A 19,602-nucleotide genomic window follows, 5' to 3' on the forward strand; every position below is an offset into this window, starting at 1 on the left:
TCAAAGTCTACCCATGTATGTTTACCTTTAAAACACAACCCCAGACATATATACCATTTGATGCACATGAATCATCCGCAATTGTGTTTCAAAAGTTGTGTGTGTGCAGCATTGTTTTTTGGCAACTACTAGCATTGAGTTTTGCTAAGCAGATGCCAAAAATTTGAAAATTTAACGTGTTTTTTTAATTGATATTAATGCATTTGCACGAATATCTATACACTCTCCCCCCGAGATCATGAACTTTTGCACATAATCAACTAACCGTTGGGTTGGGGTTAGCATTTTCCTTTAGGCTTTTTATTTTAAATCGGGAGCTTATTTCCAAATTGAAAATACTCTCTCTGCCCCAATTGTATATTTGTCCAATTTAGGAAACCCAGCTTATTAAGGGATATATAATCAAGACTTTCATACAGCGTTTTTCTTAAACTTTTGAAAATGGACAAATAATTTGGGCATTGAAAAGTCAAAAAGTAGACAAACAAAATAGGACGGAATGAGTACAATAGTACTAAGCAGTTGGTTAGGTTATCTGGATTGATTCTACATATATATAGTATTGGTTATGTTTTGATTCTCGATTTTCTAAAACCATTGCAAATGGTCCAGTTACTGGATTTTTAAGAAATCGCACCAATACAGACCGTGTGCACCCCTAATTTCGTCTCCTCTCTTTTTTTTGCTTGTTAAGCGGAGAAAATCCAAATAAAGGAGAAAAAAACCATTGGAGCAACTTCAGCCGATGGACAATCTTAAATGAAATTTCTGATAATAAACAAAGGGATAGATTGATTTTTACATTCCCTTTTTCGATATCCATACTCTCTTTTTTGTCTTTTAACAAAAGAATACATACACTTTCAATACTAAAATCCAAAAAAAGAGAGTGTAAAAATCAATTCTCCGAACAAAATGGTTGACAAAAGTCTCTAATCATCACTGTCAATCCAAAACAACCCTTTCAGGTGTATCTACTAGCAACATTATGATCACAAATGATGGTTTTTTTCTTTTATCCGCATCACAAGTGATGTTTAGAGAGACTTAAAAGAGACACAAGTTTTTTTTATTTTTTAACTCAGGTGTTCGAGTCAACTTTTGCGCACGTCGACTAATTCTGGGAGCTCAATCCCACCACTCACTTGCGGAAAGCACAATTAAAATTGAAGCAAAACTCCATATGGGCTGACCCCAAAGGAGATGATAACATATGAAAGATTTCGAATCCAAAACCTTAAAAGGAATTAAATTCTTAAGTTCCAAGTCTCGATCACTTGGCAAACCTCTTGGATTAAAAGGGACAGAAGTTGACAAGGCTGATTTTATCACTTTGTCAGAATAGCATTGCTTCAATACAACTACTTAACTTCGCTAAAATAGCCTGAGATGAGGAAGGGGGTGCCTTGCCTCATGCCCGAAACAGACTACATGAGCAGAATAGCACTCAAATTCTTACCTTGGGCCACTACACACACTATTATTCAATTGCTTGCTTAAAAGAGTTAAAATTCTTTCTACATGTGTGGTTTTCAAGGTTTCCACCACCGTCCGTTCTGAGCCTCAACGTGCGTTCTCCTGCCTTTGAGAAAAGGCATATCTGTTCTCATTTCATTTTTGGAGGATTCGTTTCCTGTTCCTGAGGCTGAGAAGCCTCAAGCTCCGCCCCCCCCTTACCTCTCTGTCTATTAAAAAGCCGAACCAATTGCTATCTTATAGGGACCGCAAAGTAGTATATACACACAAAAATGAGTTTTATCATACATCAATAGATACATTAAAAATCAATTTTTGTGTATGAAATGGTCATAGACACTTTTAACTTTCAAAATCAATGACCGTCCATTTTGTAAACCAAAATTCAAGTTTTGATATAACTATCAATATCCAACCAAGCTAGTTTTTTACATAAATATACTACTTTCCAGATCCTAAAAGATGAATGGTTCAGTTTATAACAAAAAAGTCTTGCGGAGCTCATAGGCGGTGGTGAAAACTCCACATCATAACAAAAAAAAGGTCTTATTGAGCCCATAGGCGACGGTGGTCTCCACCTCTAACGGATAGAATTTATTCTGCTTTAAAATGCTCTTTAAAGTGGCATTCTTTTCATCTTCCTTTTCTTCGGCAATCCTACGTTTGGTTTTTTTTTTTTTTCTTTTCTCTTTTCTTTGTTTCTTCTTTCCTTCCAAGTTCCAACTCTGCTTCTAACAAAAGAGGCAGGTCACTAGGCCCACACCCACATGTTCTTTTGCTTATCAAGGAAGAAACCTTAAAGTGTAGTATCTTTATAAAAGAAATCTAGAAGAAAAGAAAGGGGAAAACTTGCATCTAATCGCTCATCTGACTCAGCACTGCGTTTTCACTAAAAATCACTAAATTTTGCCATGTTCATAACTTGACATTTGTGAACAACAAAAAATTATTCATGACTTATTGATTAACGGAAACGCCCTTAAGACACGCTGAAAGAAAGTAAAAGCATTCAGAGCATACTTTGGTATTGATACGACCATTTTAATTGCTTGTCTTTAGTTGAACCTTGATCCCATGAGGTCAACTTCTTAGATGAACTAACCACTTATTTAATTTGTAGCACTTGTCGAGCAAATCGACTAGAGACAATTTACTTGTGCAAAAATGGAAGTCTTTTCTTCAAATCATACTACAATTCAGTCCATTTTTTTCGAAAATAAAAGATGACACTCCTTGGCTACAAGTATTAATGGTCAAATTACATTTGTGATGCATCATGATTTTGGCAGTATGTTAATTGTCCTCTACCATTCGATTGTGTGTGGTTCTAGCAAAATTAGTACTTGTTGAATAGTGAGCTTGACGAGGTGAAGATTCCGATCAGTTTGCCGACTTAGTATTTGAACATTACTCTCACTCTAAATTGATGAAGAGTGCGGGGTAGATGTCACCTTTCTTTTTGTGGCAATGAGTTCATTTTTTGGTTGGACTCATACTCCATCTATAAGATCGAATGCATAATCCCTAGGGATTGATATAAAGGTTTGTTAGCTCCCTACAATCTCATGTTCGAAAGCTCTCATCGTTTGCCATTTTTTGGAGCTAATTCATATGGAGTTTTACCCGACTTTACTTAGGTCCCATGTTATTGGATGCTAACATTCGACGGTACACTGTAATGTGAAACTTGACTCGATTTTAATAGAAAATAAGGGAAAATAACAACAACAAAATACCGTAAGAAAAAATCACATGATAGTTAGCGGATCAGTGGTCTCAAACATTGCAGCTATAAATTTTTGGCAATTTTTTTTTAAATGTTTTTCTTTGTATGTTTGTGTTTTGTAGTTCAGACTTTTTGGGTCCTAGATTTGGTTCTGAGGGCCCGTTCCAGAACTAAAAAAGGGTCCTTATTTTTTAAAAAGATAATTTCAAGCTCAGAAATTATGAATTTATTGAAATCTAAAATTATGCAATATGGATCTTGTTTGAAAGACCTTAATAAGATCTTTTATACGATGCAAAAAAAAATTGAAAAATTATTTTTCATTTACATTATTTTTGAGTTTAAAAATGTGAAAAACTGCTTATTTTTTAAGAAGGTTTTTGGAACGGGGCCTGAATATATGTTTGTCTTTGCTTAAAGGAAAATTCTAAAATCAGCCCAATGAGCTGACAATAGTAAGTGTGTGAATGTATATTAAATGGTATATAAAATATACGGAAAAACGTGTTTTCCTTGTCTTTTAATATATTTATCGTCAGCCTAGTGAGCTGACAATAGCAAAACTGTTTCTTAAAAACAAAACAAAAGGAACAATAATCTAGTTACCAAGATTGCCACGTGTCCGCATCCGACGCGTTAGGATAATCTGTTGTCTACATGGGCAACACCCAAATGAAGCACTAGGGTCGTTTTAACGGGCTTAAAATTTCAGTTCATAAACACGCCCAGTACTCTCCGCTCCGATCGCAACGGTCACCCCTCCGGGAAGCAATCCAAAAATGACGGAGCCACCGCCACCGCCACCCACTCCCTCTCTCTCTCCTCAAACCCACAAAAACAAATCCCCAGAAATCCCAATTGAAATCGTGAGCGACGAAGAAATGGCCCTCATCGAAGCTGCCCTGGCCGCCGCCGGCTCTTCTCAGCCCCGTAAAAATGCGAGGTCTATTAATTCCATCACTCTGCTGGCGAAGCGGAGGTTGTCGACGGGGGAACAACCCTGTTCGGCCGGCGGCGACATCGAGGACGCCGGCGGCGGTTGTGGTTCCCGCAAGAGGAGCAGGGTTTTTGAGTCGTTATTGCACCGGTTTAGGAGGAAGAGAGGCTTGTCCGTTACTGATATTACTTCCACGGTAATTGGGTCTCTTTCTATGTGATGCGAATTTGGATGTTTTCTTCTTCTTTTTTTTATAACAGATCAAGGCGAGCTTAGGCATACCTAGACTACTCCGGGACCAATACCACGGTCCACTAGTGGCGCAATTAAAGCCTGGGCGAAGCCCATATTGACTAGTTCTAAAGTAATTGATAGCACCTGAGAGATTTTGAAACTTAGACCTCCTAAGGAGCAACCCATTGGGATTTGGATTTGGTTGTTTTCTAATTTCTTAATGAGGTTGATGGTTGCGGTTGATACATTGTTCTCTTTTTTCGATTCGTATGAATGCTTTGCTGTTGATTAGCCGCTCGTGCAGCACTTACAGCTGAGATGAGTGTGAGGGGAAATTCGCAATCCTTTGTTAAAAATCCTTCACTTCATAATATGTGCTTTCTTGTTTGGTTTGTTTCTTCCTCGCAACTTTCTTCCCCGTTGTGAGGCTCTTATTTGATTGAATTTGTGGCTGTTGAGCTTGTGGGTATGTATTGAACATTTGAGAAAAATGGAGGTAACTTATGGGATTGTGCATAGGTAGAAACTTAATATTGTTCTTGGCATTGACTATCCTGTGTAATGGGCAACTTTTTGTGAAGGTTTCAAGCAATAATTACCCTTGATTAAGCTAGTGTAGAGAGACAACTTGGGTAAAAAGACTGCATCGTTTGTATTAGTTAGTTTCCTTAATCAGATTTTTTTTATAAGCACATGGTCAGTAATCTAGCTAGTTTGCTCCAACGGATTGACCAATTGGTTCTTGAATCTTGATACATGTGGTGCATTTACGAGTATAGAAATTTTCTTTTGAAAAGCTTCGCAATCAGTTTGAATCGTTATTGTAATTTCCTTGATGTAAACCTTTACATGTCATCCCTTGATCTCAATAATCAATTTGATCACATGAGATCAGCCCTTCAACTATGAGGAATGTGTTCCACAATCCTATAATCCGATTCTGAGACCTCCTCCACCACCCCTATCATCTGCACCAAATACTCTTATGGTATTGGCACCTACGTTACATGGACTTTCAAAATGAATCAAGTACCCAGTGGCACACACTTGACAGGTTTGGGGGTGTCCTGATGCATTATGTTGACATATTTTTCTTTGTTTTACTGCTGTCAATGAGTAAATGCCTGATTTGATACTCTAAGTTAGAGAAAAACCAATTTATCCGTCAAAGTGGAGTAAACCTGTAAGAAAGAATCATATTGTTGTTCAGCACATCTACACCGAACATGCATACCCGAGTCCATATAACATAGGTTGGTACTCCCTTTCCGAGCACCACTAACGTGGGTAGTGGCTATTCTGAGACTCGAGCACGCTTTTTTATGCACAGATGAATGCCGGCCAACCAAACTTGGAAACCAAAATCTTTATTGGTCTCCTCTTGCATTGAGTTTTTAGGACTTGAAATGGGAATCAATATGCTCTGGCAGCTGTGTCCACCCAACTCCAACCAAATCATGTACTAGGTGATATGCTTTGGCAGTTGAGTCCACCCAAATGATGTACTGGTGTCACACCACATGCTTTGGTTTTTTGGCAGTCTTGCATTAGTCTGTACTCTTGTAAGGCACTAGTGACTCAAAACTTGGTAATCATTTCCTTATCGAAAATTTGTGTCTTGATGCAGTTTTGTTGTTTGAAATTGTTCTTAACTGTGAAATGGTGTTCTATTTTCTGAAGTTTTGGTGCTGAGATCATGTCATGTTAATCCTCATTTCTTCTTAACATTAGGAATGGTGTGAAAAGCAAATGGAATATTATCTACTGTTTGGCAGACCAAAAGTTTCTAAAGCTATGACAGCAGGTATTGCTCGCCATACAGTACTTGAGGAAGAGGTATGCTTTTCAGTCCTGTGCTATTTAACATTTACATTATTTGTCACGCTGAGCTCATTCAGAAAATTAGTATTCTTTCATGTGGGCGCACTTTGTAATGACTATGACTGTCAAGTATCTTACCCAAGCTTTTAAAATGTTTCTTTTGCCATATTTGATTTCTGGGAACATTCCATCATCTTGACGATATTTTTTTTGAACTAAAGTTAATTACGATATCTCCTCGTGAAGTGCATATTTCAGTAATCCTTGGTATTTGGCGAAGTAATTTTTTTCTGCAGGAGCCAGTTTTGAAGATGGAAAAGAGTCTGCATAGTTAGATGATTCTTGGTTTGACCCTAACTTCCCATCTGTGCAGGTTGTAAAACGCATAGAAGTTCGTCTCAAAACAGTCGAAGATGTATGGGCTGTAAAACTCATGAATTTCATGGCCGGTGTAAATCAATTATTGTTTGAGGGCTTAACACGCGAGTTACCTCTGTAAGTGAGCTTGTTATCATTGTAATTAGCTTATCTTGAAGTTTGCCGCATTCAATTATGGTAGGCTGATGATATAATGGACTAACCAGTGATTGAAAATGTAATTGAGCTGTTCATGTAATGGGCCTGATGGCATTATCTTGGGGGAGCATGAAACATGTGGATAGTTTTAGTAATTAAGAAGTGATTGGAACATCAGGAACATATGGGTTGAAAAAAATGGCCTGGATTTTACAGATTTGCTAATTTTTGTTAGGGGAGTCTAAAATGTTCCTGTATCAGTAGATGCAAATTATATCTGATCTATTCGGAACTGTCATGTTAATGTGTTTTTGTCGGTGAGTTCTTGTTCTTGTTCTTATTGCAAATTATTTTGGTGGAAGGAAAAAATTAACACAAAAGCAATGCCTATAAACTGATTCTGTTGCTTTTTCAAGTAAGAGGAATTTTGCTTGGAAGCATGCCAAAATATACTTGGGTTTCATCTCTCTCTCTCACCATAATCTTCTTGTATTTCATATCCCTCCTTCCAAAACGGTCACTTATTATTTGAATGTTGGTTTCCCGGTTTTCCGTTTTATCTTGTCTATACTCTTTTTTTCTTTTTTGACCTGTATGTGTGCGCGCTTGCCTGCATGCATTGTGCTCAATAATTTACTATCCCTCTGTCCCAATTTTCTTTGTCCTATTCATTGAGTAAAGCGCTTTGATCGGGAGGAAAAAAATATGTATTTTGTGAAAAAAGTTCAAGATTTTTTCCACCAATCAAATGATTTGAAGAAAAATTTCAAAATCACCTAAGAAACAATAAATCGTAAAAAAAAAAAAAAAGAAGTAAAAACAATAAACCGTAAAACATAGACAATTTTTTGAGATGTTAAAAACCGTGAAAATGGGCAAACAAATTGGAATGGGAGTAGTGTGCTTCAATCCTATAACATAGTTTGACTTTTTTCTGGGTGATTGTTGAGTAACTTGTGATACCTGCAGAATAGGCTTTGTGGAAGGTGTATGGATGGTGGGAGTTATTGATGAAATTCGGATGCCTGCAATTGAGACTGAAAAGAGTCCGACATTAGTGGAAACAAAAACTCGTGTGCAAGCAACCCTGCCTGCTGAACCACAGCAGAGAAATGCGAGGTATGCATATTGACACTGCTTCCCTTTTGCTGCTTCTGTAACAACTGCTCTAGAACTTTAGTTTTTCCTCGTGATAGCAGTGTGATACGGTGATACTATAGTCAAGTAGAAAATAGAATGGGAATTCCTACAACATTTATGAGTACTATTTTGGCAGGCTGCAGTTAATGTGCTACAAGTTTTTGTGGGACAATTTGGTTGCTATTGAATTCCCCTCCAGAAAATTTCTTGATTTCTTTTCTTTGAACGCACACTCCAATTTATCCGAGGAAGTCATAGCACACAGTTGCAAGTCTGGATTTGCTGCAGAGGTAATAAATCTCTCTTCCTTTTGAAGTGTTTCCCAGAGATTAAATGATACAGAAGATTAACAATGAGGTCAAAGACAAGAATAGAAAATTGGAAGTCCTAGTACATAATGGCTCATATTACCATTTGGCTTCTACATGAACCTGAGATATTAGTGTATCAGAATTGCTATCTACCAATGCCACCTAAGCAACTTGTGCATCATAACACGGGTGTCCCCACAAAGCAGGAAATGGAGTCGAAAACAGGAAACAACGGTTAAGATTAAAGAAATGAAACTAAAAAATAACATTCGAGCAATGAGCTGGAGCTTAGTCCATGTTTTTCAATCGTATGATCTAAAGAATCTTGGCTATGTGCAGACTCTTGACGATTTGATGAGGTACTTCCAAAATACTTGCAGCATGCTCCCTCCAGCTCATGATCAGCTATTGTTGAGGTGAGCCAAAATCGAGGGATTTTCACCCCATTTCTCTTTCCGGTCATGGTTGACATTTCAATTTTCAATGCATAAGTTTCTGAATTCATGCTTCATGTGCAAAGACTATTATCACCCTTAGGATATTTTTTTAAGCGATTTATCTTGGAAGCTTTGTCTTGTTTTTGTATAGATAACATGTTTTTAATTAAATGCCCACTAATTTGTGCAGTTATCACTCCTTTTTTGTACTTTTTGGGGCCTGTTTGATTTGCTTACTAGCCGTGGGATTGGATTTTATATCCCATGGGATCGCATTTCCAGCATTTGAACACAACAATCAGTGCAGACAACCTAACAAAAACATCTGGGATATAGTAGTGTAACTTGTGGGATACAGTGTCTATAATCCCTCACTACTAGCTTAGCGTGTTTACTCTTCCTATTAATATTCCACTCCAACAGGACGTTAGGATCCTATGATTGCATGGATTGACAAAATTTGAGAGGCCTTCAGGTTCTTATAACGCTTGTACTTCGCAAAAACACCCAATAGGCGGTTAACAAATATTTTGGGCCTTATTTTTTGGCGGTTGCAGATATGAATTGCAAGAAGACCATTCGTTGCTCCATGAATTTGACTTCACGTATGACCCTGATTGGGTCAAGGGCCAGACTCAGTGTACTCTTGAGTTCTGGCAGGGAGAAAGGGAAGCTAGATACACAGCTGAGGAGGAGAGATGGAAATGCAAGTACTGTCAGTTTGCGTCTGTGTGTCCAACAAACGCAGACTCCAATCACTCCATTATCAAACCACCGCTGAGCAGTCCACTTAGTTCCCCTAAATAAAGTTTTGGCCGGAATATATCGCATTTCGGGACAGAAATAATATGGATATTTATCCATGCTTCTTTCTCGCATTGTTCAACAGCTGAAGGCCATATTCGTGCCAATTCCTATTTGTTGTACAGTATCCCGGTCCATTTCAATGAGCTTAGTGTAATGTATAATTTATATAGAAGCCCCACAGTAGGCTCTGGTGTTTATTTCATCATTGTAATTTAACATTATTTCTGATATTGGAATGATATCTAACCATGCATAAGTTTCTCTCTCTCTCTCTCGTGCCATTAAACTAGAGAAGTTTGCTCCCCTCTAGAAAAGCTCAAATGGAGCCGATAAACAAACTGAACTAGTACGATTGGTGGTTACAAAGTACTCTTTCTGTCCCTATATTTTAGGGATTTCAACTAATTATGACAATACAATTATGTGAACACAATCATTGCACTTTTGAAAACTTATTTTCCTAATTTTACTCTTCGATCATTACATTTTTTTACTTTTTTAGTCCTATTAATTTTTTTAAAAAAAAAGAGGATAAAAGAGGAATTCCTGTTCTATTGTATCCATTAAGTTTTGATATGGGACGATCTTTTTGAGACGAAAAATAGTACTAATTGGGACCCAAAAAAAAAAAATGAAAATGGAGAATAATCATTATTCAATTACCAATCATGCGGTGCTACATCAACATATAATGTAAATAGTTGTGCAAAATATTGTGTTAGCTGACTTTCTCGAAGTTGGGGCTAAAAACGAGCTTAGCTTTGTCGAGTTCAAGTTCAGCTCGCTTACTAAATGAGCTAAAAATTCGAGTTCGAGCTCAGCTCGAAGCTAAATCATTTACTAAACGAGCTTCTTTAATCGAGCCGAGCCATCCTTAACGAGCCGAGCCGAGCCGAGCTCGCAAGCTGCTCGATTCATTTACAGCCCTACTCGAAAGAGTTGAGTTCTGTTCGCCCTCCACTTTAAAAGGGTGAACGTTACCCTCATTTTTATTTGTTGAAATTGTATGAATTTCACCACAAAGTGATGTCATACTTATCAAAAAATATATTGCACGAATGTGACCTATACCATTTCAACCAATAATAAAAAAGAGAGTAATGTTCACACAACCCCCGAAGGTTGTTACAAAAGGACCGCATGATAACAAAGTTTGGTCAATCGGACTCCAATTCAAAAGCTAAACCACAGAGAATTTAGCTTCCTCCTCCGTACTCCCCATCCCCCGACAAGCCCTAGTTTTACAACTAACTAACTATGGCGCGAAGTTGCAGCGGCAGGAAGAAGCCGAACGTACTGGTGACGGGCACGCCGGGGACCGGCAAAACGACTACGTCGTCCTTCCTGGCGGAAGCCACCCAGCTCCGCCACGTAAACGTCGGCGACCTCGTCAGAGACAAGAACTTGCACGACGGCTGGGACGAACAGTTCGCCTGCCACGTCATCAACGAAGACCTCGTAAGATCCCAACCTACACACACATACATACATATATGCATAGATGTATAAATGCTCGTGTATTACTTTGTGAATTTGTTGAATTAAGATCCTATTAGGTCGGGGAGTGATGATTATCTCTACGACTTAACGTCAATGAACATTTCAAGCACTAGTACTTTTGTATTCCTTGCTCAAAAAAAAGAAGAAAGTAAAAAGGTTAACCACCAAATATTTTTGTGCTCATTGCCCAGAAAACTAAGCATTCACTTTTCTTTTCTTTTTTTCCTGGGATTGGTCATTGTTCAAAAATTAGTTACGTCGTTCATGATTTAGCTTGGTTCGACTGTTCAAGCGTAGAAGTTAAAGATATAGAGAGAGAGCGAGAAAAATTCGCGAGTCTAATTGTGCGCCTCAAGTTGATTTTTTCTACAAGAAAAATAAAGTGGCGGACGCCTCCACCCAAATTTATACGATGAGCAGGATTAAATCGATCGATATGAGTGCGAATCTCATTACTGGGTTGCAACATGCTGATATATAGTTGTTCATTGATTGATATCTAGTACTAGTATCTGCATCTTTTGAGGTACCCCTATTGGTTAATCTGTTGGAATGTCAATAAAGTAATCTCCTTGTCACAAGCGAACGGGATTTAAAAGGAAGATGTCTACATGAGATTAATTGCTGTATAGAAGGAAACTGAGAAGAAGTTAGGGGGTGGAACTACATTTGATTCCACTGAAGGTACTTAAGGATTACCAAATGATGGTTTGCCTAACTGGGTATGGTCTAAAACTCGTCCTATCCAGTGGCCAAGGCGGTCACTTATGCTGTCTAAGCACCGGTGCTCTTCGTGTTTGTCTAGACTATATCGTATATGGTTATCATAACATTGAGAATAGATATCACCTAGGATCCTCTGACACAGATTGGTACAGGATACCCCAAAGTTATTTGAGCCATTCAAATTTTTGAAGCTACCACGAATTTTTATCACATTTTTGGTTTTGGCTTTTGACCATTCTCCTCAGTTCCCTCTATTTGTTTCTGATGGTGTATCATCTAACTTGGATTTACACCATCTCGTCTCATTGATTTCAAGAATCATTATGGGAGCTTTGCAGAAGCATGTCTTCATAATACCCACTTTGTACCATAAAGAAGACGTGTTGTAATAACCCACTTTATGGTTTCGACTTTTGACATTGCTTTTGGTGACCCCCATCTGTGGTTCATGCATTTTGCAGGTGTGTGATGAGCTTGAGGACATGATGGAAGAAGGGGGAAACATCGTGGACTACCATGGTTGTGACTTCTTTCCAGAGCGTTGGTTTGATCGTGTGGTGGTGCTTCAAACTGAGAACTCAGTATTGTATGATCGCTTGAGTAAGAGGTAGTAGTTTCGTTGGTATAAAATGGAGCTTCAGTGTCGCGTTTTCTTTTCCTTTCGTTGAAAAGGTATATTTTTAGAACCCAATTATATTCTCTGCTGTGTTGTCACAGAGGTTACACTGGTGCAAAGCTCACGAACAACATCGAATGTGAGATATTTCAAGTATTGCTGGAGGAGGCCAAAGATAGTTATCCAGAAGATATCGTGGTCGCATTAAGGAGTGACACTATTGATGATATAAACAGGAATGTGGCGACACTAACGGATTGGGTTAGGAATTGGTGCCCAAAACCTGAATGATATCGACATCCATGTTTTTCCTTAGTCCTATGTATCTTTGGAATGTGATGTGAACTCTTGAAGACAAGTATCATTCGGCATGCTTTATTTTGTATTACTTTTTCCCCTGTATCTCTCTTGGATTAGGAGAGTTCATAGAAATGCCAGACTTTTTTTACGCCAACCATTTTTTTGAATTTAGCATATTGAAGCTGGATCTCAGAGTCACCAAATCATTAAGAATCGTCTTAATTGGGGGCTATGCAAGTCATGACCACTGACACTGCGACGGTAGAGGAACAACTGGCTACAATGGCACGCCCCATTGAAATGCTCACCAAGACTGTGGAAGATAAAGATCAGATTGCATCGCTTATTAACAAGCTAGACCCTCAAAACGTGGGAGAAATTAGCCAAGATGCGTCACATTATTAGTCCTTCGGATTAGTCATTCTATTGAGTCGAGTTTAAAATAAAACAACTGTTTGTTACTGCTTTGCATTGTTCTCGTGGCCACACTGTGCTCTCTACTTTCTTTCTTTCTTTTTGGTTACAATGCTCTCTACTTTCTATTGCAGTGAGTTCCTCAGGCTCAGGGCCCATGGGAGAATACTTGAGGAAAATTAACATTGATAAATGATTCCTAGAGGCTGTCTTGTATTTTTTGCAAGGAAAGGAGTAGAATAAAGAACACAATTATAGTAGATTTTGGTTTTGAAGCAACAGAAATATGTATTCAAACCATAAACAAACTAGTACAAAAGACACACCGGTGCCGAAAATATAAGAAACAAAAATACGATAAAAAACATCAAAAAAAAAACAATTTCGGTGTTTGAACCCACCGATCCGCTCGTAGGAATGGGTGGATAGAGGTGTCAAACGGATCGGGTCGGCACAGGCACGGCACGGGCACGACACGTTTGAAGGGGGCACAGCACGGCACAGGCATGGATTAATCCTGGTATGGCACGGAACGGCACGGTCGTAGTGGGCACGCGGCATGACACAGGGCACGGAAGTGAGCGGGAACGACACAGGCACGGCACGGAAGTTGGCCTGGCACGGCACGTCACGACACGATCTTAGACGGGCACAGCACGGGCACGACACGAAAGTGGGATGGGGCACGAGTCGCAACACGGCACGACACAGTTCTACCCAGGCACGGGGACGCGGCACAACACGGGCACGAAGTGAGGGGGAACGACACGGGCACGGCACGGAAGTTAGTCTGGCACGACACGGTCTTAGACGAGCACGGCACGGGCACGACACTAAAGTGGGATGGGGCACAAGTCGCAACACGGCACGATACGGTTCTAGTCAAGCACGGCACGGTAAGGCACGGGCACGAGCACGGAAGTAGGACAGGCATGGCACGACACAACACAATTTTAGTCGGGCATAGCACGGCCAGTGGCGGTCCTGGCGGATCCAGAAATTTCAGACAGATGGGTCACTTTTCAAGCATAAACTTAATAAAAATACCCACAATCTAATATAAAAAGATTATGCGTTCAAAAAAATATGACGAGAATAAAAAATGAATGTACTAGTTTTTTACATTTTCACTTTTCAGTAGATCGTTTATTAAATATTTATTCTTTATTTTGGTCCATTTGATCCAACAGCCCATTATACTTTATTTTGGGTAGTTTTATACAAAATACTTCCTATTTTGATTCACAAAAAAAAAACCTCGATAATTTCAGGTGGGTCACGTGACCCATCTGTGCCTACATTGGATTTGCCCCTGGGCACGGCACAGGCACGACATGTCGACACAACACGGTGTCGGTTCTCATCAGGCACGGCACGACACGAGACATGGAAAAACAAAGATTTTAAAAAAAGACAGAGAAAATAAATAAGAAAAAAAACTAATTTAAAAAAAATGGTTTTAAAAAAATAATCTCTATGGACTATGGAGTTCGAACCCAAGTCCTTTGAGACTTGACACACATCTCAAATCACCAAGGCCAACAATCTTTTTGTGTTTATAATTAGAAGAAGTAATATATATTATATAATTCTATTCTATAAAAATGGGCCTCTTGTATGATAGCCACACGATTGTGACACAATTATGATGATCCATATCGTTCATTTGGTTATTCTTGGTGTTTTAATCACTCTTGCAAATTTTCAGGTCTACCGGATTTTGGAAGCCCTTTCATCGGGACGTAGATTTATTAATAGAAATTTTTTTGTTATGTGCGATCAAGTATATAATGATAACCAATTTACTTCATTTTTTGTGCTAATGACATAATTACTCCCACATAAAAGGTAGACGATTCTGATTTTCAAATAACACATCGGGCGGCCCTCAAGTGGTGCATTATAGGACTTTAACGCTTTTGAAAGCACCAACCGTGTTCTGATCATGTGGTTTTCGACATCCGATTATCACCTATTTAGGGGAGAATAATAATTTGATAAGATCTTAAATCGTAACGGTTTAGATCGAACATTCGAAAAAATGAGTCTGCAGCTACCTTTCAAATGTATACATCGAACTTATCTGGTTATAGACCAATGTATTCTACTATAGTCTAATGTTCGCTAATCACATGATTGCAACACAAGTATGACGATCCATACCGTGCATTTTGTTTTTCTCGGTGTTTTAATCACTCTCGCAAATTTTTGGGTTTATCGGGTTTCGAAAGCCCTTTCATCGCAACTTAGATTCATTAATAGAAAATTTGACGTTATGTACGATCAAGTATATAACGATAACCAATTTACTTCATTTTTGGCGCGAATAATATAATCACTCCCACATAAAAAAATAGACAGTTTCGATTTTCAAATAACACCTCGGGCGACCCTCGAGTGATGCATTACAGGATTCTACGAGAACTTTCGATAAGCTGGTGCATATGGATTATGGTGTCCCGTATGCACATGATCACAAAGATCATATAAAAAGGAATGAGATGCTGCCCTAGCAGACATCTCATTCACGTCATTCTCTTGTGGCAGTGTGGTGTGTGTGTGTGTGTGGCAGTGTGGTGTTTTGTGGCTTATTCATTTCAGTAAATGGGCTAAAGTGGATATTGTGGCAACTTATGAAGGCCTTAAATGGCAACATGATGTTGCCCTCGCTTCAGTTTTTGGCTATGATATATTTTCTTAACTAATATGCTGAGCTTAAGTTTTACTGCATGCCTTGTGGTCTGTTTAGCTTCACTTAACTGAAGTGTGTGTCTCCTTTTAGTCTGAAATGAATAAGCCACAGACACAATCCCAGTTTTTGGCTAAGTGAAGTGTGATTGTGTTGCAACTTATGAAGGCCTTAACGGCAACTTAACGTTGCCGCATCCATTTCAATTTCCGGCTATGATGATAAAAAAAACCCTAATGTCTGAGCCGTAGTGGTATTGGTAATGTTATGAACTATGAAGTGGTGGTGCGACTTATGAAGGCCTTAATGGCAACTTAATGTTGCATCCATTTCAATTTTCTGCTATGATGATATTATCTTAGCAGAATTCAATTTTCTTGTTCATTTGGCTTTCATATACCTGTTTTCTGCTGCTGTTGGTGCATGCCTGGCTTGCTGGTTATTGTTTTCTTGTATTGTAGGACATTGTAGAGGGCCTAGAGACCAAGGACCAAACCACGTGAAGGCTGAAGCAATTGGCATTCGTGAAATTCGAACTTGATCAAGAAGGATGAATTTCCTGATGTGCACCTCAACATTATCAGCAAACTTGATCAAGTGAATCAGGTTTGTGGTGAATTTGTTTTTCTTTAGAGGTTTGTCATTAATTAGCTTTACGTGTTGGGTTTTGAGTTTTGGTATATAGATAGATCATTATTGTTGCTGTATAACTATAATGGGAGCCTTATTATCGTTTGGCGGTTCAGGTTGTGGAGATGACAATCTGTCCTAGTTTAGTTGAGCTCGTTGAGGATCCAGATGTTGACATTCATTTCTTCGCCAACCAAGCACTCCAGTCAATCATGTCATGATGTCAAGCTAAGCAGGCGAATTTGAGTTGTTATCCATCCGGTGGCTTTTGTTTGAATTAAGAGGACCTCATGCCAGAAGTGTTTGTGTATCCTTTCCTTTGTTACAATATACACAGTTTGAACTAGTAGTTTATGTGTTAGTCGCTCGTATTTAGCTTGGTGGATTCCTCTAACCTGGTTTTATGCCAAACTTGAGGTATAACGAAGCCATGCTAAATATTAAGTTTGTTTTTAGTTAGTATAGTTAATTTTATTTGATTGCATTGCTTAGCTGAGGTGGTGGCATAACCCATCGCATATTCTGTTTGCTGAGTTGAGGTGGCGGCCTAGCCCCTCCAATCTGTTAGTTTATTTCACATGTGCTGATTGCAAATGTGCATAATCTAGAATTTTAAAAATCTCCATACACTGAATTTGTAGTACAGAACTACAGATTGTGTAATAGTTCTTTTGATTGCTTTAGACTCTTTATGTGTTTATAGTTCCACACTCTACCATGTTTACTCACGTGTTTAGTTGAGGTGGAGCGAATGAAGCTGTATATTTCTGTCTGATGTGTTTAGTTTCAACACAAGGAACCAATTATTACTGGAAAAGTGACACTGTTTTGTGTTCAAAGTGATTAGAATATATTGGTATTGCTTTCCAAGATAGACCAATCAATGTGTATAGTGCAAAGTTTCTCTAATGGTATTTACGATGGAAGTGATGGTCACAGACAAACATGGTTCCATTATTCTCTACAAGTGATGGTCAAATCCAATTTGATCCTATTGGATTAGCAGCTGTGAACCGGAATAACATGGAGAGCTAGCCTTACTCCACGATTATACTGTTTCATAAAGTAATGTCACCAATGACCAAGCTCACTTTATGCATTTTCAGCTTTTGCCACATATTAACATGTGAACTTACTTAATTGCTTTGGTTGGATTGTATTGTTGAAGAAAGACAATGTTTAGGAACTGAAAAGAAAATGAACAGATGAAGAGCTGTTACGCTAGTTTAGTGCATACGAAGTAGATGCCTCTAATTTTACTCTCTCAAAAGATGGCTTGTGCTTTGCTGATTAAAAGATAAGGATGGGTTCTATTTAATTTGCTTCCCTTCTCACCCTTGATCTCCTGGAATAACAAATTGAATTAAAGTGACAATGTACTATAACCGTTAAGCACTAGGATGTTCTGGGAAGTTATGCTTGTCGATAATGTGTAAGGTGAACATTGGGTGGAAATATCCAATGAAGAATGGTGAATGTTCATAGGTGTAGGCCTTGTATTGGTATATTTGATGCACTTATTTGGTAATTATGGAGATGTAATATTATAAATCTTTGCATGACAGGTTTTGGCAAGTAATGTGTGACTAACAAAGGCAATGATGAGTCAATTCATTTGTTAATTGAGGTAGGTACCTTGGCGGGCCAACATTAGTTGCAGCCAATGAGTGCCCTTATGATTAACTTCCAATGTCTGAGCCCAAATGCTTATTTTTTGCAACTTTAAGCCATGAGTACCACGTGTGTGTGTGTGGCTGTGTTCCAACTTTGGACAGCCAATGAGTGGCCATTGGACAGTATTTGTGTGTGTGTGCAGCTGGCAATTTTTTGCACTTATTACCTTGATGTTTTTGCTTCTTGTTTCTGGGTTGTGTAGATGTTGTTTTATGCACTTAGCCCAAAGTGGCTTCAAGTGTGCAATGCAGTTTAGGTGGCTGGTTTATTGCAGTTATTTGGGCTGGTTTTGTATGGGCTATGATGATAGTTTTCTGAGCCAAATGGCATAAGTGGTTTTTGTAGATTATTATGCAATATTGACTGCTCCTCTGTCCAGTTGTTGCCTGCTTTGTGTCCAAGCTGTTTCTGTTCTGTTCTCTCTGTGTGTGCAAGCTGCAGAAAACATGCTAATTAAGGCTGTTTCTGAGGCTGTTTGGGGCTGTTCTGGGGTTGTTGATGTGTGTGTGTGTGTGTCCAAACTGCAGTTTTAATGAAGATTGGAGGCTATTTTAGTGCAGTTTTTTTGTGTTACTATTGTGTCCAACCTCTATCCATCCTCTGCTATGTCCAAGATGTGTTGAAACTGTATTTCTGCTGTGTCCATTGGATAATCATTACTCATTAGGATTGAAATATTGAATACTACAATATACAAACTTAAGAACATTAGAGGCACCGACGCACCGCACACCGGAATGTGTGTTTTTTGGGAAGATTTATTTTTAGACGAAAATCGGTTGCCAGTTGGTGATGTGTATACGAAAATTGATGGCACATCATGGCATGGCACGACACACGATTAAGGGCCGGCACGGCACGACACTCGATTAAGGGCCGGCACAGCACGACAAGAACCGACAAAAAAAGGTATGGCACGACACGACCCGACAAAAAAAAGCACGGCATGACACAACCCGACAAAAAAAGGCACGGCACGACCCGACCTGACAAAAAAAGGCACGGCCCGACGCGGCACGATTAATTCATCGGGCATGGCACGACACGACACGATTTTATAAAGGCACGGCCCGACAAAGCAAAATGGCCCACCACGGCACAGGCACGGCACGGTACGGTACGGCACGGCACGGCATGCCATGGCACGATGAAGTAAATGGGCACAGTACGGCACGACACGAAGCACAGTTGGCACGGAAGAAAATGGCACGGCACGGCACGGCATGACAGGCACGTTTGACACCTCTATGGGTGGATAAATCATGATCTACATCTAGCAGCTTCCCGCTGCAAAGTGGTGCCGATCTGAGCCACAATAGTCAAAAAATGATGGGAGAAGTGGGAGACCTCTCCCTAAGAAAAGAGTCCCAATCACCTCATAGCCGTGGAGAGAAGAGAGGAGGAGGGGGAAGAGAAGATGAAAGTGCCTAGGGGAAGGGAAGACGGAAAGGGGGTGGCAGTTTTGGTGTATAGCGGAGCTCTCTTTCTAGACCTCTCTAGGGTTTAGAGAGAAGCTCTCAACTCTCTCACTTCTCTCTAAGCAAGTGTATGTCTCACCCACCGTTTTATCTCCTTTGATAAAACCACCTACAACTCATGATCCTTCTGTGAGAGAGAGAGAGAGAGAGAGAGAGAGAGAGAGAGAGAG

The 19,602-nt window shown here is 39.3% G+C and overlaps 2 protein-coding genes across 2 annotated transcripts; both read left to right on the top strand.

The window, feature by feature from the left end:
• The first annotated feature begins 3,881 nt into the window (after positions 1 to 3,881).
• Positions 3,882 to 9,672, top strand: LOC131316959 (exonuclease V, chloroplastic-like). The gene is made up of 7 exons (XM_058346562.1): positions 3,882 to 4,335; positions 6,105 to 6,209; positions 6,568 to 6,689; positions 7,680 to 7,829; positions 7,987 to 8,140; positions 8,501 to 8,577; positions 9,156 to 9,672. Exons 1-7 carry the CDS (start codon positions 3,982 to 3,984, stop codon positions 9,403 to 9,405), a joined length of 1,212 nt encoding a protein of 403 aa, XP_058202545.1. The 5' UTR covers positions 3,882 to 3,981; the 3' UTR covers positions 9,406 to 9,672.
• An 855-nt stretch (positions 9,673 to 10,527) lies between these two features.
• On the top strand, positions 10,528 to 12,701 carry LOC131317037 (adenylate kinase isoenzyme 6 homolog). The gene is made up of 3 exons (XM_058346641.1): positions 10,528 to 10,863; positions 12,093 to 12,238; positions 12,349 to 12,701. The coding sequence occupies exons 1-3, from the start codon at positions 10,663 to 10,665 to the stop codon at positions 12,536 to 12,538; spliced, it is 537 nt and encodes a 178-aa protein (XP_058202624.1). The 5' UTR covers positions 10,528 to 10,662; the 3' UTR covers positions 12,539 to 12,701.
• The last annotated feature ends 6,901 nt before the right edge of the window (positions 12,702 to 19,602 follow it).

Source organism: Rhododendron vialii, chromosome 1a, assembly GCF_030253575.1.
Source record: "Rhododendron vialii isolate Sample 1 chromosome 1a, ASM3025357v1".
Classification (NCBI taxonomy): Eukaryota; Viridiplantae; Streptophyta; class Magnoliopsida; order Ericales; family Ericaceae; genus Rhododendron; species Rhododendron vialii.

Bases quoted from the DNA above. Each gene is read 5' to 3' on its own strand.
- LOC131317037 (XM_058346641.1), top strand. From the start codon at position 10,663: ATGGCGCGAAGTTGCAGCGGCAGGAAGAAGCCGAACGTACTGGTGACG. The intron at 10,864-12,092 runs GTAAGATCCCAA...TGCATTTTGCAG, and splicing joins ACGTCATCAACGAAGACCTC to GTGTGTGATGAGCTTGAGGA. The intron at 12,239-12,348 runs GTAGTAGTTTCG...GTGTTGTCACAG, and splicing joins TATGATCGCTTGAGTAAGAG to AGGTTACACTGGTGCAAAGC.
- LOC131316959 (XM_058346562.1), top strand. From the start codon at position 3,982: ATGACGGAGCCACCGCCACCGCCACCCACTCCCTCTCTCTCTCCTCAA. The intron at 4,336-6,104 runs GTAATTGGGTCT...TCTTAACATTAG, and splicing joins TTACTGATATTACTTCCACG to GAATGGTGTGAAAAGCAAAT. The intron at 6,210-6,567 runs GTATGCTTTTCA...CCATCTGTGCAG, and splicing joins ATACAGTACTTGAGGAAGAG to GTTGTAAAACGCATAGAAGT.